Here is a 22,930-nt window from a genome sequence, read left to right as displayed (position 1 = left end):
TGTTTTTGTTCTCTCAAAGTGGTTGATACATTTTTATTGCTCAAGTTGGGATTCGAATTTAGGGCAACAGGACCACAGTCAAGCGACTGCACCACTATACTGAAACGTCTCGTGACAACCTTTCTAAATCTACCGGGATTGGACCATGCAGAAAAGAAATAAGTACAGATTTCTACGTTTAAAACATGTGCACCTGTTAAGATAAGCGCCGTTTTATAATTTGCTTGTAACATTAAAGGGAACGCTCCTCCTTTGGTTGGTTCGTTTTCAGCTGTTAATAATCATGTATTAATTAATTAATCAAATGGAAAAGTTTAGGGGGTGAGGGATTCTTCTCATACAGAAAGATCTCAAGGAATTGCACAACCGAGCGTGAAGTGACGTGTACATCGATCTTAAAGTCACAAGCGATGGACGTTGCATTGAACGTAACGTGTATGTCACGTGAGGATGAGATGTTTCTAGGGCCGTTCCTCTAACGGGAACTAGTAGTTGTTACTCTTACCCGGCTGTCTTTTACTTATATCTTGGAACCCTGTTACTCGGAATGTGTAGATAAGCGGCCCGGGTTGGTAATTTAGACAGGCGATTTAGCACAGGAAGTCTTTGCGGTTCGAGGGAAGCAAAGGGAGCCGGCAAACCAAATTAGAGAAGAATGAACAAGGCAGTCTAAGGCGAAGCAGCACACTGATTACTTTAAAGAAACTGGGTAGGGCGGGCAGACTGTTATTAGGAGGGCAGAGGGTAAGATTTTCTACAGAGAACATTGCTTGGCACAGGCTAGAGGCTGCTCAGGTGGCGGGGATAAACGTGTGGCTATCTAGGACTGAGTTACAAGGAACGGGGGATGAGTGGAGACCAGCAAAATTCCAAAACACAGGTCAGAGAGCTGCCAGACGTCAGGGAAATTAACTGGGCTAGGAGATGACGGAAACTACGGAGAGCACTGTGATAATAAATACGTCGACAGTGTGAAAAACGCCCGAAGAAGTGGGTGACTGGCATTAAAGCATACGAGAGGGAAGGGTGAATGCAGTAAATAATAGGTGGGGGAAAGGCAGAGCTAGAATGGAAGGGGCATACTGGGAGGCCAAGCATGAGAAACTAACCGCACTGGAGATATACCGGCGACACTGTGGCAAATAGGATGCTAGGGAGTATGATTCACACATCAGAAAGGGGTTACATATTGCAAAGCATACACGAGGAGTGTTAAAAACCAGAATAAAAGAGCAGTGATGGGTAAGCTAATATGACTGGGTTGACGCTACAGAGACTGTACATAACGTCACCACTGTTGAGTATTGCGGTGAAAGATGTTGGCAGGGTAGCGAAGCAACCCATGTTAGTGTGATTCAACACTGATGCAATATAATGGTGCATTTGATTATGCTATGCGATCACAGTCTAGACATTACTGGCTCACTTTGAGCTCTTTGTTATGCTTAGGGTGGGAGACCCCTGTGGGGTGAAGCGCGCCAAAGACTGAAGTGCATTCTGCTATGGAGATTGGTAGCTGTTTTCGGGATTATGATGATTTTAAAGAAAGCTTCATCTCTTTCAAGAAGGAAACAAAATGTCAGTATGGTTTACGGACCAGTGTGACAGTGAGAAACCACAACCGAAGAAATGGAACCAACATTCGGGAAGAAATCACGTAAGACTTGGCGTTGTTTTGAAGTTTTATCTTTATTGGATATTTAAAAGGGGAATGCATGGAAATTCGTGTAATTTACAAACCGAGAAGTATAGCCTTCGATGTAACCGTAAATGTTTTGAGAAAAGACCATGTAACTACCTCTAATTAAATGTATTGTGGTTTTTGTCTATCACAACTCTTGGCATTTTGGTATTTGAGTTTTAGCTAAAGCAAAACTGTCTAGAAACCAAACCATCACTGTACATCTAATTGAGGGCAACATATGGGCTAAGGACGTTAATGTGTTAGATGCACCTGCCATGGGGGTGGGATGTAATGTAGGAATGCAAGGTGGGACTTAGTTATTTACTCAAGTGTAAGATATGCAGTTGCTTCCTGAACTGCAAGAGCGTTGGTGCAGTCTCGATTGCCACTGTGATGGTGTTCCAGAACGAAAGGGCATAGCACGAGAAGGTGATAGGCTTGCGAAGCAGCATGGCTCGTCTGAGCTACAGAGTTTGCAACTAGGAAGGCAGGTCAGTGCTTGCTTTCTAGTTAATGCAGGAAGTAGTATTCAGGCTGGGATGGGAACCCAGTGCAGCACCCTTAGGATGGATGACATTTGCTTATATTTCTTGTTTCCTGTTATGAGTCATGCACTGCGTGTTGGGCAGCCCTAAGTGGTGTCAGCTGTTTAACCGAAACACTGGTGTGGAGGACGTTTTCCGATGTGTGAGATTACCACAGCCAGGGCTGTGGTTTTGAAGTCCTTGGTTGGAAGAAAGGACATGAAATGCTATTCGTTTTTGCACACAACAATCTAACCTGCCCAGTTAGTACCAACCACACACAAAGCGATTTTCGGATCAACACACAGGTAACGGGTACTGCCAACAACCTACATCCATCAACACCTAAGGTTTCTGCATCTGCCTTCCAATCCAACTAACGCACCCTGCCTTCCTTTCTGATGGAGCCATGCGCAGCGAGGGCAACATTATAGGCAGAAGGGCGTTATATAAGACCACTTTAGATTACAAGGGTTTGCTGCTAATATGCAGTTTGTGCCTTTTTATTGATATGTTTTCGGAAGGAGACCGTGCTGTCTTTCCTGCACCTGCATGATTTGGATGCCAAGGCCATGTGAAGTGTGAAGGCGTCAAGGTGCATGTTATTTAACCATCTTTGAATGGCTAGATGAGTGACCATGTAGGACACATTCTCTTTGGGGGGGATTAAGCTTCAGGTATGTGCTTGCCATAAAAGTTTCAATAGAGGCAAGGCAATTCTATAATAAAGTAGATGTCCTAGTACCACTGACTTTTAGGTATTATTGAGTGTCGTCCACATATTGGTGGAGTGTGGTGTAAATATATTAAAGATGGGTTTCCCGGTTTGCCGTTTTTATGGATTTTGTACACATGCAGACGGAAATTAATTGCTTTCCGGACTGTATTTATGTTTAAAAGCCATAAACAATGGAAAGCATGTGTTCACATGCTGTCAGGCAGCATGACCAAGGGCGCGCAGACTGGCAACTTGGAAAATGTAATCAAAGGAAGTGACTTTCTTTTCTAGACAGAGGTGTATTCTGTGCAGGGCCCCTTGATGGCCTGGTATACTTTTAATTCACCCTTTGTTTTCTGCACTAATTTGTAACGTGCAGCCCTTTCATCTGCAGATCAGCAGCGATTGGCGAATCAATGGTTGAAGTGACCATGGTCAATCTGCAGTTGTTATAAGATTTGTGCTTTCGGAACTTTTAGCACTAAATTAGCAACTGAAAGCCAACTATTTATGCGCTTCAGCTGCTCAATCTATGCCTCATCCCAAACCCAACTAAATGTGAATTGCAAAGTAAAGCCTGTGACCATTTTATTCTCTATGGTGATTTGAGGTGTAGAGTAGGCCGTTGTTTCTCAGCATTGCCACCATAATGGTATTCAGCAGTCTGCGTTCTCCTATACATCTTAAATTTGAAAATGCATCTTCAAAGTGAAAGAGCTCATGTCAACATTTGATTTGAAGAAATGTGGAAAAATACGAGTAAAACTTGTAAAAGAAAATAATAAATGCGAATAAATACAGATAAAAAGACCAAAAAATAAATATTGATAAATACCGATGGAAATGTAAAAGAAAATACCATAAAACCGTGAGCCTTTATTAACGGGACTCTGCAAGTGACTAGGTGGTGGTCTAAGTTGACCATCTGTATAGCTTGTCGCCTGTCCGAGAGGTAAGTTGTGAACCAGTTGACAACTGCCCGAGAAGCCTATTGTGTTGTGGACAGGCTGGTCAGTGTGAGGTGGTCGGCTGTGTTGAATGTGGCGGAGAGGTCAAGGAAGACTAGTAGGGCCTTTTCTTTTTCATTTTTTTTTTCCGGAAGCTGCAGGGGTTTCCCCCCTCAACCCACCGCTCACTATACTGTTAGCAGCCCCCGTTTTTTAAATGAATTTTAAATGTTTTTTTTTCCTCAGGTGTGCTGCGGGGGTGTCACCCGCAGGGTATTGCGGGGGACACCCCTACAGCACCCAGGTTTTATTTATTTCTCTTCGTTTGACGGGGGGATTGGTGGGTTGTACCCCGCAACCCCCGCTCACTGTTGTGAGCGAGTTGTTGCAGGGGACAACCCCCCAGCCCCAGGTCCGACCCCATCGAACATCTAAACGCACAACACGAAAAGTTTGAACTTTTTGTAGTCTGAACGTTTCGTGGTTTTTTTTCGTTTTAGGTCTTTTGGTGGGGTCGTACTTTTATAGTCTGTCAAATCGTACAATACCGGCTGTTTGAGGTCTACAATTTGGTCTGAGTCCAGATTGGTAATTGCAGAGCAGGCTGTGTTGATTAATCACATCATGTAGTTGGTTGGCGACTGTCTGTCTAAATCGTTTTCCAATTAATGGGAGCCTAGTGCTTGGTCAGTAGTTTGCATTATATCCTGGGTCCAAGTTTTTTTTAAAAGGAGTGGGTGGTTTAGTCTTTATCGTAAGGTTTTTTGGAAAGTCTCCTTGTATGAGATGGGCATTTACTATTTTGAGGCTGGGGCTGAGATTTCCCCCCTTGATCTGCTTTAGGATGACGGTGTGTAAACAGTTGGTGTTAGCAAGATCTTTGGGTGCCGTGGGGAGAAAAGGCGGTTCAGGTTTGTGTTTTGCTTCATAGTATCTGCACTAGAATCAGTGACTGCCATTTGTGATCACGTGTTGGGAAGCGCACACAAGGATATGAATGGGAGTTTTGAGAAAAGCCAAGACATTCACCCGGAGTCAAGGGTGTGATGTTTTTTGATCATGAAGAGGAGCCTACAATAAAAAACCTCACACTTCAAACAGTAAATAATAAAGATATTATGAGCTCCACCATTATTCTTCCCCTTTACAAAAGGAAGAATTCTCATTGAATAGCTTTTTTGCCATAATAAAAAAGAGGAGAGCGAGAGGAATAAACACCAGAGGCAGTTTCAATTGAATTAACAAAAGCATAATAAAATAGCAGGAAGGACAAAAGAAGGAAAATAACAAAAGACTTACCCCTGGTAATGTTCTTTCTGTTGGATGTTCCTCCAACAGATTCCTCTTCTTAAATATATTCTTCTCCCGCTTTGCTGTCTCAGAAAACTTTTCTGACAGCAGAGTGGCACTCTGAGGCATCAGCACCGCTGTGCTTTGGCAGTTACCATTCCTGCGTGCGGATTTGATGTCGATAATAGTATAAGTAGCACGCACCGCCCTATTGCATCAGTTTCTAGTTTTTCCTCTCTTCTGCTCACCTGTCTTGAGGGGTTATGCAATCCGTATGGGCATTGACAGAGAAAAGAAACAAAAATGTGCTCGCAGTCCGAGGGGTAGGCTGGGAGGGCGATGATTAATCTTAAAAGGAACATCCATCAGAAAGAACATTAACAGAGGTAAGTAATTTGTTCTTCTAATGAATTGAATCTAAACTTAACAAACAAGATGCAAACACAGGCAGGTGAAATAAAATCCAAGTACGACTCTCTTTCCAAAATTGGTTTCAAGGAGATAATCCTGCCAGTTTTCAATTTTAGACACAAACAAGGTGTTCCTGGGTGTTATACTTGACAGAACATTTCACACCCCCATCAGACAGTAATATTTAAAGAAAAGGTGTTTTGGTTCGCATGGTGAGCTTGCTGTCTCAACAGCCCCTGAGATCTATATCATCCAGGTTACCTCAGCTGTCTTGTTTGCAACCGAGATATGGGGATGTTCCAAATGCTCTAGTCCGGGGATGCCGAGCAAACATTTCTAAAGAAGCTCCTTAGACTACCAGTCTGAGTGCCCCATTAATGATGGAGTGTGGATTGGTCCTGGTAGTCTTCCAACTAACATGGAAACTGGTCTTTTACTGGGTTAGGCTATGGAGCTCATGGAACTTGGCAAATATCGGGAAGCGCTTACCGATCTGTTGAGATATCCGGGTGGCCGCTCTCTCCATTAGCTGTGCCACGTAAAGCGACAACTTGCATTAGCAGGTTGGGAAGATCCTATTAGTTCAAAAATTGATGTGAAATGTTCTGTCAAGTATAATACCCAGGAACACCTTGTTTGTGTCTAAAATTGAAAACTGGCAGGATTATCTCCTTGAAACCAATTTTGGAAAGAGGGCCGTACTTGGACACTTCCCAGAATTCAACGCATAAGCAGCCAACCTAAGATCCTCCACGCTCAAATCTCTTTCCATACACTCCAAAGATTCCAAACTCACTTTCTTCAGATGGCAGTCCTCAATGAATTGTCCAATTGTACTCTCCGTTAAGTTGGTTTCTGAAGAGTACAGGGTTTTGTAATATGACAGAAAAGCCGCATTAATCTCAGCAGGATCAAAAGTCACCGACCCATCCTGTCTTTCCACTGCATTGACAGATCTGCCATTATCCATAACCCTCAATCGATGTGCCAGAAGCCGATCACATTTTTCACCTGTTTCATAGTAGTTACTTTTGGTTCTAAAAAGCAACCACTCAGCCTTTGAAGAATACAAATCTTCCAATCGTCTCCTTTTCTGCTTTAATACTTCTAAAGTCTCTCCTGAAAAGTCTTGCATATTATTTCTCTTAAGATCCTGAATGTCATCAGTAATCTTTTTCACTTCTGCCTCTCTCATTTTTTTCTTCTTGCTTGACAAACCAATCAACAATCCTCGCATATATGATTTAAAGGCTTCCCCACACAAACTCCACCCTGACTTCACCAGTCCAATTCACAGATATAAAGAATCTCGCCTCTTGAACAATTTTGTCCACAAGTTCACCATCGTCCAAGAGGGAAACATTCATCCGCCAGGTGTTAGACTTAGGAACCGGGAAGGTCAATTGCAAGTCTATGGAGATTGGAGCATGATGCGAAATAAGTAGTGATCCGATGTCTTCCCTTCGGAATGATTGTGTACAGAGGCCAGAGGTCATAAGGAGGTCAATTCTCGAGTAAGCATTATGCCTTGCAGAGAAGAAAGTATATTGTCTCATTGAAGGGTTTTGCAATCTCCAAACATCTGTGAGGTTCCATTCAGCAATTAGTCTCTTTAATGCTGTTCTTTTCAGATTGTTGGCACTGTCCGCACCCCCCACACTTTTCAAGTTCAGGTTCCAAAACAACATTGAAGTCCCCTCCCAAAATTACATTAATCGCATTTACATTCTGCAACATTTGCGCTAATGCTACAAAGAAACTACAATCACCCCCATTCGGAGCATATATATTGCAGAAACAATACTGAGCATCCTGAATATGTGCAGTGACACATACTATCCTTCCATCCGCATCCTTCACACACTTCACCCCAGTGATCTGGAGACTCTTCATAAAAAGAATACACACACCCCTAGAAGCAGTAGTGAACGACGAACCATAAACATCACCAACCCACTCCTAATTGTTTATTATGTAAATGATGATACTTGACAAATGCCAATAAAAACATTTAAAAATAAAACAGCATGGAATGGGGAAAGCTACTAAGAGCCCCAAGGGTAGATACTTGAGAAGATAAAGGTCCATCCGTGCCATATATACCTTTCATTTTCATCATGGGGAGTCAATTGATGTCCGTCCTGATGAAGGAGTAGTCAAATTGAGGGATGACGAAGATAGAGCCACCCCCCCCCCACCTGCTAGAGGCCGAAACACACGTCTGTCGACACTGTTTTGTTTGTTTAATACACAGTGCATTAAAGAAAAGATATGCAGGTCTAAGACGGAGCACATGACCTTTTGAAGGTTAGTTTAGATTGTCATGTGTATGCCACTGTCAGTTTGCCAGAAGAAGATATTGTAGTAGGGTATGAATATTGTTACTGGCCAGTGGAAAGGCATTGAGGTGACAAGTCCAGACCAGTGTCTGTGTAATTAAATTAAATTATTTATTAATGTGTTATAGCTTAATATAAGCTTTTCACATAACATAAATCAAAAAATTACTAAAGTAAAATACTATTATGGTGTCATACATCATATTCATAAAAACAAAAGCAAAAAAAACATTATCATAATTAACCAAAGCAAAAAATGATAGAATTACAGTAATCATAAATACCATAATCACCTTATAGCAAAATATCCAAAATGGAGAATCAATTTAAAATGTCATCATACTGATGTTTCGACATGACGTAACATTGTACTTAATTCACCTGTATACTGTACATTTACATCAGATTTGTATTAAAGCTATAACATTCTTGCAGATTAACTGCAGGTGTAGACGCTTAGACATACAGTATCAAAATGTTGTCCCATCAGTTAGGGGAAGGAAATTCTATATAGACACAAGCCTCCAGATAAGGTGCGTACTAGGCATTTTTATGCATGAAAATCTTGTAAATACGACAGCTTTATTATTTTCCTGTGTACATTTACACACAGGTTTAGAGCAGAGGGAAGTGCAAAGGTCAGGTTACTTGACAGAAACCAGAAGGCTTCTTTTGATTTTTATCTACATGGATGTAATTGCAAGCCACCTCTGAAACAGAATGCATTTCTCTGAAGCCTTTCAAAAAAAGAAACTGCACACTCTGATAAAAGGAATGGTTTCCTAACATTCTGCTTCAGAAGCACTGTGCATATTTTCCTAGAATTTTAGGATTGTATAATTAATCAGATGGAAAACTAAGTTGCAATTAAGAAAATATTTTGTAGCAAATTATGCTTTTTTTACAGTGAAAGCAAACCAACAGAGTTCTGGTGCTATGTGCATAATCTTGTAGAGGCAGATCATTTTTACACTTATAATGTAATTTACACTCTAATTATAAAAACTGTGTGTAAAATGACTATGCACAGTATAGTTTACATCCATTCAACCTTGCAGTCAATGGGGTACATTACTATAGAAGGTCAGTGGCGGCAGAGTCTTTGCTCAAGGGTGATTGTCATTACACCAATCACAGGTGTTCTAGCCTCTGAAATCTTCAAGGCTACCATTAAAAACATCCAAAACCTGACTCTCCAGGAAGTACAAGCGCTGTTCAAAAACAAACAAAGGAAAGTTACATTGGTAATTGAAAAAGAAACTCGGCAAAACCTGTTCCTGTGATAATCATGATAGGCATTTAACTGTCTATAGCGCTTCATAAAGTGTTCGTCCAAAATCTAGGTACTGTCATTATTATACCTCAGTCGATACTCAGTTAACCGATCTCTGAAGGATGTTAGCCAATAAGATGGCTCAGCCGGTTGTGTACTCGTTGCTGCAATCTGTGCATGATCTGTAGGTTGCAGGTTCGAATCCCGGCAAGGCCAACTCAGCCTTTCATCCTTTCGAGGTCGATAAAGGAGTACCGACTTTGGTTTGGTGATAATTGTGATAAATATGTTCTATGTACAGCGCTTTGCCAAAAGCGATATATAAATAACCATTTGGCTATTAGATTAGATGTAGAATTTAGCATGGAGTCTGTGCCTCTCTGCACTGTTGTATCATAACATTGGCATGCCAATAGGTAGTAACTCCAGGAAATTAGGACTTTCATTAAACATCAAAAGACAATTCTGCTATCGAACGTCAAAACACACAATACAATTCATGTTTGCTTTACTATTTAATTGGCTAGGTTTTTTTATTTCAACATTTAACTATATACAGGAGGGATCAAATGTCCAGACCTTAGAGAAATAATGAAAAGTGTATTCTGTCACAATGCAGAAAGCTGCAGCATAGTAATGATTTCCATATAGTTTTTGAACTCTTTGGCTGGATGTCACATACATTTTACTCTCTTCCAAAGGAGAAAAGTCATGTTTACTCTCTTAAAATCACATTTACTCTCAAAGTTTAAAAATAGGGAGTAAAATACTCCCCACCTTAAAATCTTATCTGGAGCACTGTATAGACATGTCCAATAGTTTCTCTACTGTCCCAGGCACTATATAGCTATGTCCAGTAGTTTCTCCACTATCAGCCACACGTTATATAGTGCCATATAGAGTTTCATACCAGTTGCATTCAGCGCCCTCAACCAGAAATCTTCGCTGCTGATTTGATCCATACAGTGGACGAAATCTCCATTGCCTATTCTATACGTTTTTGCATCGAAGGGCATCTAGTTAGAACGTATTCACCCATTTCAGTGGCAGAGCTATTCATGCAGAGCCGGCAGTAGCGATCTGGTTTGGTCAGGTTGCTCATAATTCCGCTAATAGCCCGTACCGGTAATTGATCAATCCTCAATAAAAGGATAAAGCATCTCAGTCGCGGTCAAGGACACAAAGATAAATAAGCAGATGGCTTTTTAAAAGTGTATCTCATATGTTGAACACATTTATAACGTTTCAAACCTTCTAAGTGTGCAAAATTGTCAATCCAGTCATCTAATTCAGACTTTTTGGTCAAAGCGCATAGTATATTGGCTTGATCTCTATAAGGCCTGTTGATCCAGACGATCTTTTCCAGATAGTTGACCATCTGTTTTTCCATAAATGAGAATGTGGCAGATTTATTGATTTCATTATACATGGCTTACAATAGAGAGTTTTCTGCTTGCGGTGACATCTTTAAGTATAGTGCGGCCCTTTTCCTGAGTACTTGAGCTTTCAGCGAGATGAGACCCAGTTCCAGTCTGAGGATAGCCACTGGTATACTATTCGGGAGACCAAGTATTTTCTTCCAGAATTTCCCCTTTAGTATCTGGAGCCATCCCAAGTCCATCTGCTGTAAGGCTTCTAGGCCATAGGTAGTCATGGGGGTTAAGACCTGTTGATACAGTTGTCGTGCAGCCCAAACAGTATACCCACAATGAGACGTGGAAAAATGATATATCAGGGCACGAATTTGAGCAGCATGCGTAATTTGAGCTTGCTTACACATGGTATAATGGCCTTTGGGCTCTATTTCAATGCCCAGATATCTATAATAGGGTGTATATTGTATTGTGGACCCATGTATTTTGGCTATCTTCTTGCTGCTAAGGACCATCACCTGTGTTTTATCCAGATTAATTGTAAGGCCATTTCGTAGGGCATAAGTCCACAGTGCCTCTGCAGAGTTTCGAAGCCCACTGATTGTATGATCCATGATGGCTAAGTCGTCCGCATATGCCAGAACCGAACAATGGGTCTGGCTTATCTTAGGTGGACAATTGTGGACTGCTGCTATGGATTTAGGTATATCGTGAACAAAAAGATTGTATAATATCGGGCCCGTCACGCAACCTTGCTTTACGCCACGTGTTTGATCAATCTTGTGGGTCATATTACCCATGACGTCCAGTTTCAGAAAGACTGTAGTATTACAGTGTAGTAATCTGAGGTAGTACAGTATACCTTTGGGGCAGCCCAAGTTCTCAAGTTTGGACCACAGCAGATCTCTAGGTACTAAATCGAAAGCTGCCTTAAAATCAATGAATAGTATATACAATGGTGTATTCCCTGGAGTTCTGGCCTTATTACGGAGCATATCCATTACAATCAAATTATTCACTGTTGAATATCCGCCCCTAAAGCCACATTGGCATTGGTCTAAGATCTGTTCTCGATCCATCTATTCTTGTAGTTTGTGTAATAGGTATGTTGCGAACAATTTTCCCGTACAATCTAACATGGACAGTAGTCGATGGTTGGATGGATCTGTCCTGTCTCCCCTCTTATAAATAGGGACCAGGGTTGCTGTCGGCCATGATTCCGGGATACATCCGTCATTCAGAGTCTTATCAAATAGTATTGTGAGGACCTCTGCCCAATATTCAGGATTGTTTTTTAGTATGACGTTGGCAAGGCCATTTGGCCCAGGTGCTCTTGAAGATTTCAGCTTTTTTTTCATGGTAGTCAGTGATTCTGCGGATACCTTGAAAGAGGGAGATGGATGATCCAGAGATGTCTTCTCCTGGGTCAGACCTGCTGGGTAATGATTACGACCTCTCAAAAATTCCTCCCATTGGCCCACATCGAGAGAACTACTCGTGTCACCTCTGGCCTCAACAGTCCCCATATGGAGCGAGAGTTACCAGTGCAGAGTATCTGGACTGTCTTTTGCCATTTAACTAATTTGGCTGCATAACGTTTCTGCCTAAGCCAAAGTCTAAAGGTATTTTTGCGTTTCTTACTTGCAGTCTGGTCCCATGTGATCGAATTTTTACGTAGATTCTTGAGTTCTGCTCTTAAGGTTCTTTTGGCACCTCTGAATTCAACATCAAATATGTTAGATGGTTTGGCATCTGGGGCTTGCATATTTGTGTTAACAGTTTCATAGTTTTGCGAAAATGATGTTATCCACTCTTCGATCTCGTTGTCAGACATAGTGTGGAGGGCTTCACAGTCCATAAGTGCCACATCATTTGTGGCTTCTGCTGCTTTCCTGATGTTTTTATCGGACCAACAGATGTTAGAAGAGGTATGGTTCATTCTTAGTTCACCAATACGTCTGGGCTGGGCATGCTGTACCGCACAATTAAATAATAGCGTGAGAGAAGCATGATCACTCCAGTCATTATTGTTGTTCCTCATATCGATGGCCAGTTTTGCCATAGAGGGACTTAAAAAGATATAATCTAGTGTGCTTCTAGATCTGGTGTTACTCCATGTAGGTTGACCTGGATAGTCGCTGGAGGTTCTGCCAGTTAATATTTCAAAGTCCCATGTCTTCAAGAAGTTTAGCCAAAGTAATCCCTCAGGGTTCTCCTCTGCGTGCCACATCTTCCAATGTTCTTCGTTAAGGGATTTTTACTTTTCCCCGCTGGACCCACTATGTGGCAATTAAAGTTGCCTGCCATTATTACTAGATTATGTTCAGCATTGATCATCCAGTTAATCAGCACATCGTGGCAAGCTTCCTGGATAATATCTCGGCAGGAGGAATCAGGAGGGTTATAAAGATTGATCAAAAGCATCTTGTCCACTTTACCTTTACCGGGAAGTTCTATCTCAACTGCGAGTACAAACTCTTCCAAATTAGAGTTGATCCTAGTTGATTTTAGAGGATGTAATATTGCAATAAGGAGACCTCCGTAGGGTCTTCTCCTGGGTCCTTTTTTGGCTAATTCCTGGTGCATAGAATAGCCGTTTAAAAGGGCCCGGGAGGTAAGCCACGTCTCCTGTAGACATATGCAGGTGTGACCAACTAACATGGGGGTTGAGCCATCTTTGGATAATAAATGGCTAAATCCACGACAGTTCCATGTAACTAGGCTTTGATCTCATTGGGTAATTGACAGAGCAGGGAGAGACTCAGCAAGCCATTTAAGAACATTCTGTACATCTGCTAACTGTATTGAGTTGCCTTTAGGTATCTGTGGAACTGTAGTTTCGCTGCATTTAGTGCATGGCGTTTGCATTGGCCACTGTGGATCGATTTATGTTAGGGTCAGCAGCTACTTCAATGTCAACTTCCCAGAGATTGTCTTTGTAGTTGCGTATCAGATTAGCTGTTGCTAAAAATTTACAGTGTATTGCTGATATGTTGGGATTCCTAGCTTTCAATGGTTCAATGAATTCAAAGTCTTCCGATCTCAGCACTCTCAGCTGTGGGATGGAATGTAGTCTAATCATCAGCGCAGATCTCGGGATCCAGTCATGGTCATTATTCTGGTAAAGATTCTTGATAATGCAGGTTTTTCTGCCTAGTGGTGATATAGTGTTACCTTTGTCATCGTGTGGCGGCACAATTAACGGAGCAGGTATAATATCCATTTGAGGTGGATTGGTTGGGTCAATAATTGCGGCGTTCAAAGCGGAGTTCTTCTCCGGCTCATTTGGGCAATATGAGGGCTCTAAATCAATTTCAACCAATAATTGTGAAGTGTAGCTGTTGTTTAGGTCTCCCTCCTTAGCCGGGATTACCGCTGTGCTCTTAACGAGAATGAGCCAACTTGTCAGTTTACCCTCCTTGCCTGCAATACCTTTGTTCGTTCGGCCGCTTTCCGTTTAGATTTTTCCTTATTCAATATGGAGTGCTACCTTTTGCAGGTCTGGATATTTCCTCTTCTGCTCTGCTGTGTCAGGTAGTATTATGGCTGCAACTTGGCGCTTTTTTCTTGCAATCACTCTTCTGGTCCTTCACTGCTGTTTGCATGAGAAATAAACATCCGCATTCGTTGTTGTATTTAAATCATGGTCAGCAGTTTCTGGGCATACTGGTACTGGCATGTTCCCTTCATTTAGCACTGGCTCCAGGTTACTGCTATTTTCTGTGTTTCCTGCCGGTAAGGTAAGAGTAACTTCCAGTATTCTCCCGCACATCTTTAATAGAATATTCAAGGTGAATTGTAGAGATGTGATCGGGGATTGCAGGTCCCCTAAAGTAGTTTGATTTTTCTCTTGTTCTCTGCTACTATCTGGTGCCGATGATTCCAAGCGTACATCCAGATTGGGCGACGCAGATAGTCTAACAAATGTTTCTCGTTGGGAGTCGATAGACAAACGTTGGTAGCTATTGATTTGATTGCCCTGGTTGCTACCTAAATGAGGAGTCCTCGATCTCTGCATAGATAAGCACAGGTCCAGAAGTGAGTTGTTATCTATTGCACTTTCTCCTAGTGCCTCTATGGTGTTATTCATATCTTGGTTTCCTGTCGCCTTTTCCGCGGGGAGCAGTGAAATTGTTATATTTGCAATATTTGCAGTATCAGGAATCATGAAAAAGTCTGTGATAGCCCCTTTCTCCACAGTCCTTTGCATCCATTTATTTTTGGTATCAGTGTTCTGCTTCTTTGATTGCGAAGGTTATATCTTGTCGCTGAGCACTTTTTGACTGTCAGCATTGTGAGTCTAGTGCCTTTGCTCAGATCGGTGATCTCTCGTAGGTCTGTGCAGCGTGGTTATGAATAGAGGGGCAGTATTGCAGGGAGGGCTAGTAAAACCGTAGTTTAAATGCACCTTTCTCCTAGGTCTAGTCAGATCCAGGTCGTGCTAATAGTAGGGGCCTGTTAACTTTTATCGTTGTTTTTTTATTTAATTTTTAAACTATAGGGCGCCTTAATCCTTCTTCAAGTGCACCTAGTGTCTCGCTACAGGATCTGGAATGATGTCAGTAATAACCTATATGCTGAAGTGCAATATTTAATTGCTCCTTTGTCCCACTAATTTATAAAATCCCTGAGCCTTCCTCCTTTTCCATACTGCTCCAGCTGGAGCCAAAGGGAAGTGACTGGGAGATGACAAAGTGAGAGATGACAAAGTGTCTATCTATAGGGCACCCAAGTCTACTTCTGCTACTCTGCAGAGTTGCTGGAATCCCTAGTAACTAGGGTTACAGATCGAGTGGTTGCCGTGCATTATAGAGTGTAAGTAAAGTGCAAGCATTCACATAAAACATCCGGAACTGTTGCCACGTAAGGAAACCACCAAGACTGGGGGGTACCTTTTCCAGAGGGGGTAAAGAGGGATTCCAGGGGTTACTGGGGTAAAGGGGGGAATTGCAGGACCCAGTAGGAGCGTATGGTGAGCGAGTAGTGAGCATGCTCGTATAGTTCGCTCGCGTGTCACATTCACACATGCCGCATCTCACCTTCCTGATGACCCCAGCGGGAAGCGCATCGCCTAGCCTCACCTCCCCGTTTCTCTTGCTTGAAGATGGGGATGGCACTGGGGGGTAGACGTAGCGTCCCAAGCCGGCAGGCTTCGGCTCTGCTTCACTTTCACCTCACTTCCTCCTCCTCCGGAATCGGCCTCTGCTAGAGGAAAGCACCTAATGGAGCGTAGTGCGTAACGAGAAAAGATCGTCAAACCGCACCAACAAGGTTTCACACTGAAGCCGTGGAAACAGTGGCCGCTTCCGACAATCTATGTCTGTGTAATAAGAAAAGTGCATTCATTGTTAAGTGTAATATTTCTGTTTTCTGAGTCACTTTTAGTAACCCCATCACCCATTTTTGTGAAAAGTAGCCCACAAGAGTGGACTTGAAACTCTGTTTTGGTCCTATTGAGTTTTTAAATCTTTCTTACATAATAAAAATATGTATTTTTGTACTGTAAACCATTGAGCACAGTAATGTTTATGCAGGTCGAACTTTTCTGAATGGAGTGTGACTGAGTGAGAATGATGATGGATGGCTGGTCAGAGTCACGAAGAACATGTCTCTCCCACAGGTGTTCTTTTTTTTTTTTGTAGAGCTATAAACCTGACATTTTGTTCCCTAATATTTATCTGAAACTCTTCTCCTAAAATGTGTGCAGACTTGTGTGCACCAGAAGCTGTGCGTAGAGGAGTGAGAGGAGTATGCAGCTTCCTTCATGTCATAATTTTGTGTGGAGTTTGGTGATGATCTGACCCCTGGGCGGTTGCACCGCGTGACCAAAGCAGTAGGCAGACAGTGTAACCAAGGCTTTTTCAATGTATCACAAAGATTAGCAAGCCTTTGATTTAGGAGGCAGTTCATCCTCTCAACCATCCCGTTGGCCTGGGCGGGAGGGGTGGTAAACGGAACAAAAGGCACATTTCATTGAAGAAGTAGATCTCGTTGTCGAACCTGATGATGTCACAAATCCTGCATCAGGGAAATACCACGCACCAAAAATCTGGCAGTGCATTTAGCATCAGGGCTGGCACAAAGACCTGCCTCGATCCATCGTAAAAAAGGACAAACTACAACAATGAGGTAACAATACTTACTGCACCTATTATCCATTTCGACATAGTTGAAGGGTCCTCATGGGCGGAGCAAAGGTTTCTTTGAGTGTCCTAATGGGCTCCACCATTAGCCTGCCTTTGGCACGTTATGCAGTTTAAGAAATCAGTAACAATCTCTTGGAGATTTGGAGTGAACCATTCCTCTTTCAGTTCTGCTGGAATATATTCTCTGGACACTTGTGCCAGGAAGTGCAATTGTTTGAGGACAATGGTGAGAAGTGCTTGGAGCATAACAGGTTTCACCAAAATATTTTGTCACCAAATAAGCTCAGAAGAAGAAAGAAAGCACCCTCTCTTGGTCCACAAGTCTTTTTCCTCTTGGGTTGTCTGTGTTTGTACTTCAGCAAGCTGGATCAGTGAAAGGACATTGCAAGGAGCTGCGCTGTTGCTGGTTGTAATGACCTTCGGGATGGGATTTTCTGTATCGTCTGGTGTATCAGATTGTACTGCTTCTTTTGCTGCTGAGTCGGCTGCACTGTTGCCATAAGCAACGGGATCTGTATTGTTCGTGTGTGCTGCGCATTTGATTGCAAGTTCTGCAGAGAGGATAATGCATCTATCAGCTGGGCTAGTAATACAGCGTGTTGTACAGGGGTGCCGTCCGATTCTTTTTTTTTTCTTGAAAGGTCTGAGTGTACTATGGGCGTGACATACGTGGAGTAAATGGTGGTGGGACATCCTATGGACAGTTCTGGCGCTCTTATTAGTGCCACAAGCTCAGCTGCCTGCGCAGAATAACTGGATAGTAAGCGCACTTTTGCCAACACCTTGTATTCCCCGGACTCAAGGCTCACTACCGCTGCTGCAGTGTGCCTTATTTTGATCAATCGTCCATGAACCGTCAATGAAGAGCACCTTCCCCCTCTTCGAGAGTGTCTTTCTTAACACGTGTAGTCATCCGTGGTGTTCACATATGTAGTACAATCATGTACTGTATCATTTGACTTTACTAGTTCTGCGAGAAACGCTGCTGGATTAATTAACAGTGTGGCCCCTGACAGCATGAATGGAGGAGTTCAACAAAACAACTTCATATCCTGATGCTCTTTGGGTGTTGAGAGCAGATTTTGATTATTCTAGGATTGCAAAAACTGCATCTTCTACATTAAGGGTTACAGGTTATCCCATGGTGATGATAGAGGATTTCTGGATGGCGAAAGCAGCTGCTGGGACAGCCTGTTTGCATGCGAGTATTCCCTGCATTACTGGGCCCAGGAGACTGCTGTAATAAGCCTGAGACGTATGTCCCACTGAGGTCTTCTGTGTGAGGACAGCTGTCGTCACCTGACCGGTGGAGTGGGAGAACAAAAATAATTGCTTATTGTAATCTGGTGTGGCTAGAACTGGGGCACTGTTGAACAGTGTTTTAAGCTCCTGAGATGATTCGATAACCTGATCTGCCCAGATAATGGGCCCTTTTGCTTTCTGTTCTTTTAAACCTTGCAGTAGTGGTTTGGTGTATAATGAATAGTCAAATATCGGGAGGACGCTGTTGTGTGGCTACAAGATGGCTACTGCCTGAGAAGGCTCTGACAGGTGGCTTGTAAATCCTTAAATATCCTTCTTCCCGCAGATTACTTGGCGGTGTGCCTGGTCTATCAGGACCGGAGTCCTCTGTGCACTGATCGCACCTGGTTTCAGGCTCTGGAACGGCCTCGGGGCGATGTGCACCGTCGCGTGTGCTGACCTGCGGTGGGCCACCAGCATTGAAACTTGGTGAGTGCATCCAGTGTGGCGTGCATGGAACTGTGGCGCTCTGTGGCCATCTGCTGGCAGAGAGCCAAGGCTGCAGACGATTACCCACCCCTGGTTGGGGTGCACTGGTGGCTGGAGACCCAGGCATTAGTTTGTAATGATGTAAAAAAAAAAAAAAAAACTAATTCCACCCCTCCCCCCCCAAAAAGGATAGTCAAATATCCATGCTCGACAGTAGTTACATCTGGGTGCAAAATGTGCACTTGTCACTAGCCATTGGCTAGTGACGTTTGACTCTTGGCGAGTCAGAAATGGTGTGCTATGCATATGTATAACATTCAGGTGGCCAGTGACTTTTTATGGCTGGCTAGTAGCTTGCAACTTACATTTTTTCCCCTGGTTGCATAACCCTAAAAACTGTTGCATGTGATTGGCTGTGGTGTATTCTCTACTGCCATGGCCCTTTATGGAGTTATTTTTCTACCTGCTGATGATGATATCTGTTCTAGGTACACAATTTACTGCAGTTTGTCCTTGTCCACCTTGTAACCTTTGTCTGCCAGTAAAGTCACATTTTTACTGAATCCTTCCTGCACAGCTCCTCTGTGATACTACAAACCAGATCATACACGTACTGGATGACAGTACTCTGTACTTGTAAGTTCTCTAGATCCATCTGAAATACCCTGTTAAAGATACTGGGAGGCTCACAGTACCCTCAGGCAAACAAGTGTGTTAGAATCCTTGCCCTCTATAGGTGAATGCAAGAAGTAATGGCACTGGATGTAATGGGATCGAGAAAAAGACATTCTTCAGGACTATTACTGTAAAACATGTTGCTTCTGTGGGGATGTTACCCAAAATGGTGGCAGGATTGGGGACCACTTGGAATTCTGCCTCTACAGTGCTATTCAACGGGCGCAAGTCCTCCAAATTGTATTGCATTCGGTTATTTATATAGCACTCTTTCCTCATTTGTATGGCCTCAATGCACTTTTTTACAGCCCAGAAAGAGGCCAGGCATGTGGTTGGGCACTGTTGGTGGTTGCAATAGAGTGCTATTGTTGAGAGTCGATGTGTGGCCAGCCATACTGAATTTATTTTGTGGGTAGTCGCCGTATACTAGTGGCAGAGGTGTTGCGGTACGTCAGAGGTTTCAGTGTGAACGGCTGTATGTTCTGCTAGAGCGAAAGCATAGCCATAGCTGCATACTACAGTGCATGGATGCTTGGCCGTGCCTGAGGCCTGTGTCCACAAATGTGGTGTAAGGTATACGTACCGTAGTCTTCGGAGTTGTTCGGCTGGAGTGAACTTTGTCCAGTGTGGGCTGCGTGGTCTCATTATTCATGGTCTCTCTAGTGCAAGGGTCTGAGCGTGCACTGAGCGTGGGTGAGTTTATTGCGGTGTGGCTCAGTGAGGGCTGCAGGCTTCCCTAGTCTATTTGTCTCAGTATTCGTGGTCTCTCTTGTTCAAGGGTCTAAGGGGCGGTGAGCGTGGGTGAGTTTATTGCGGTGTGCCACAGCGAAGGCTGCTGGCTTCGCTGGTGTATTTGTCAGGTGGGAATGTTGTTGTGCATGGGGTGATGGTGTGTCAGGTGAGCCGCTCCGGAGCTGCCGGCCGCTGTGTTTGTAATTGGTGCCAGGGATGTTGGTTTCCGCAGTGTAGTCTTGAGGTACAAGGGTTCAGGGGAATATCAGGAAAAGCCAGGATTTTAGGGCCTTTCTGAATTTCAGGTGGTTTTCAGTGTTGCGAATGCGTAGTGGTAGGGGGTTCCAGATGATTGGCGCTTGGACGGAGAAGGAGGAACCACCCAGCCTGGAGGAGTTGTGAAACGGGATCACTAGGCGAAATGCTATGTGAGATCTGAGATTCCTAGAGGGTTGGTACGGAACAATTTTGTCTCGGAGGAATTCCGGTCTGGTGTTGTGAACGGCGCAGTGGGTGATGCACATGGCTTTAAAGCAAGTGCATCGACTAATCGGGAGCCAATGGACCACTCCGGTAGGGCTGATGTGTTCTCTAGCGGGTAGGTTAATGAGCAGGTGTGCTGCAGCGTTTTGGATTCTTTGGAGTTTCCTTAGTTGAGATGCCGGGGCACCTAGGTAGTGGCTGTTTGCGTAGTTTAGGTGGGACAGGATGATGGAGTTGATGGCCGAAAAACGGTGGGGCTAGGTGAGTTAAGGGAATATACTCCTGAGAATCCATAGATGAAAGAAGCAGGTTTTGGATCCGATAGTGGTGTGTTGGGTGAGGGATAAGTCTGAGTCCAATGTGCATACAAGATTATTTACGACGATAGACATTGCCGGTGCTTGTCCTAGTGGATTGGGCCACGGGATTGGTTGGGGGTGGAGGGCTGTTTTCCCACAAACTAGGATTTCAGTTTTCCCAGGGTTGAGAATGAGTTGGTTGGTCATCATCCAGTGGTCAATATCCGAGAGGCATGACGGCAGGTCCGGACTGCAAGAGCCTTGAGATTTTCAGATTTTGAGGATGATCTGGGTGCCGTCTGCATAGTTGTAGCAGGTAAGATTGTATGAGCAGATGATCACCGAAAGCGGTTTTAGGTAGAAGTTAAAGATTAGGGGTGATGGGGATGGTCTTTGTGGGACACCTTTTACCAACTGGTTGTGATGTGGATGTGAACTGGTGGAGGTGCTTGATTTGTGATAGATTAGAGATAAAGGAGGAGATCCGTGAGAGGGCCGTGCTTCTGATTCCTAGTGTTTGTAGCCTGTCTAGTAGGATGGTGTGATCAATGGTATCATAGCCATCTGCATCGGCTGTTATTTTTAGGTCGTCCCAGATGGAGACTAGGGAAGATTTTGTTCCCCTTAGTGGTCTGAAGCCTGATTGTGCAGGTTCTAGGAGGTTGTTGGCTTCGGCAAATTGGCCAAGCTGTTTGTATACCGCGCGGTCCATGAGTTTGGCGATGAAACGTGTGTTGGAGATAGGCCAGTAGTTCTGGGGGAGGAGTGGGTCGAGTATCGTTTTTTTGAGGATCGGTATGATGTAGGATGTTTTAAGGGCTTTCGGGAAACATCCTGATACGAGAGAGTGGTTAAGGGTTGTGCATGCGACACAACCTGCACAGGTGGAGGCTAGGATGTTGTTGAGGAGTGACGGTGGGCAGGGGTCATCAGGGGGGCATGACGGGCGGCTGGCTGCTACGAGCAAGAGGAATTCTAGGTGTGTGATGGGAAAGAAAGAGTCGAGGAATTGTAGCTGAGGAGTGCGGGGGGGGGGGTTTGGACGTTGGTCTGTGGGCGGGTGGGCGGCAGGGGTTTGTTTTAATTTAGAGATGATGGCGTAGTGTCTTTCATTTGCGGCATTGTGGAAGTGGAGTGATAAGGTGTCACATAGGGCTTGGTGGGGTCAGGCGCAAGCATGCAGGGGATTTGAATTCGGCTATGATTCTATGTAGTTCCTTACTCGGGTTTCCAGCACTTAGGATTCGCTTCCCATAGAATTTTTCTTCTTGCTGTTTTTTTATTTCCCGTCTGTATGTTCTGGTTGCCCTTGCTAGGGCGGTTTTGTTCTGGGCAGAAGGGTCGGCTCTCCAGGTCAGTTCCTGACGGTGCTTGAGAGTTTTGAGATTGGCGGTGAACCACCTAGGTGTAGGTCCTGATCTCTGCGAGGTCCGTTTTGTTCAGGTGAAGGGGGTGAGGACATTTGTAAGCCAGAGGTCGAAGGATTCGATTGCTGGAGGTCCTTCCTTGAGACAGTGTGTGGAGAGAGTTGAGGAGTGAGTGCTCTAGATCTGGGGTGTGCGGCCTTGAACGCTAACCGCTGTGCTCAGAGGTATGATGAAGCACATTGCTGAGTGATCAGTTCAAGATAGGGAGCGGGGGGTGCTGGGTAGATATAGTCGTGGTGCTGAAAGCGATCTGGTCAAAGGATTTGATGGTGAGTCGAACTATATGTCGAAGTCCCCTAAGATGGTAAGTGTTGCGAGTAGGATGAGGTCAGCGGCCAGTGCTTCACCAAGTGTCTGCAATTTTTTGTTGTAGCCTGGTGGTCTGTAGATTCGGAAACTGTGTGAGGTGGAGGGTGTGAGTTTTGATTCATAGTCTGTGGTGTTGGTGGAGGTGTCCTTGATTATTAGCTTGAATTGGTGTTTGTGTAATATTATGAGGCCATCTCCCCTTTGTGATCCGTTCCGGACAGTGAGGCTGTAGCCAGGTGGGAAGGTCTTGTGCGCGATGGGTCCGTAGTCGTCAGAAAACCAGGACTCGGTAATGAAATTGATGACTGGGTTTTCATCTGTGATGAGGACAGAGATGTGGAATTTGTTTTTGGAAACTGACCTGGCGTTGATAAGGGTGCAGGATATTTGGTGGGTTGCCCTTGTGCGTGCTGGATGGGTAGGGTTGTAGGGGTTAGCGGGGACCCATGTGAGCGCGGGCAGCGCAGTGGGTGTGGCTGGGTGAGGGGTGCTGGTGGAGAATGGAGAAGAAGGAACAACTGGAGTGGGGGAAGAGGGAAAGGGAGCGGTGGGTGGGGAATAGGTCTAGG

At 44.0% G+C, this 22,930-nt stretch overlaps 1 protein-coding gene across 3 annotated transcripts in view; it reads left to right on the top strand.

Moving 5' to 3' along the window:
- Positions 1–481: 481 nt before the first annotated feature.
- The window catches only part of ZSWIM3 (zinc finger SWIM-type containing 3), a 97,915-nt gene continuing 75,466 nt past the window's right edge, over positions 482–22,930 (top strand). The window contains exons 1-3 of one of the 3 annotated variants that reach the window (XM_069651232.1): positions 519–568; positions 1,450–1,657; positions 18,294–18,436. In XM_069651232.1, the coding sequence (XP_069507333.1) occupies positions 1,577–1,657; positions 18,294–18,436 (224 nt within the window). In that variant the 5' untranslated portion in view covers positions 519–568; positions 1,450–1,576. Of the gene's footprint in view, positions 569–1,370; positions 1,658–18,293; positions 18,437–22,930 lie in introns of those variants that run through there. The other 2 variants (XM_069651234.1, XM_069651233.1) reach the window with 2 other exon arrangements.

Source organism: Ambystoma mexicanum, chromosome 3p (genome assembly GCF_040938575.1).
Source record: "Ambystoma mexicanum isolate Mex_15411 chromosome 3p, UKY_AmexF1_1, whole genome shotgun sequence".
NCBI lineage: Eukaryota > Metazoa > Chordata > Amphibia > Caudata > Ambystomatidae > Ambystoma > Ambystoma mexicanum.
This window is presented reverse-complemented; position numbering and strand designations above follow the sequence as displayed.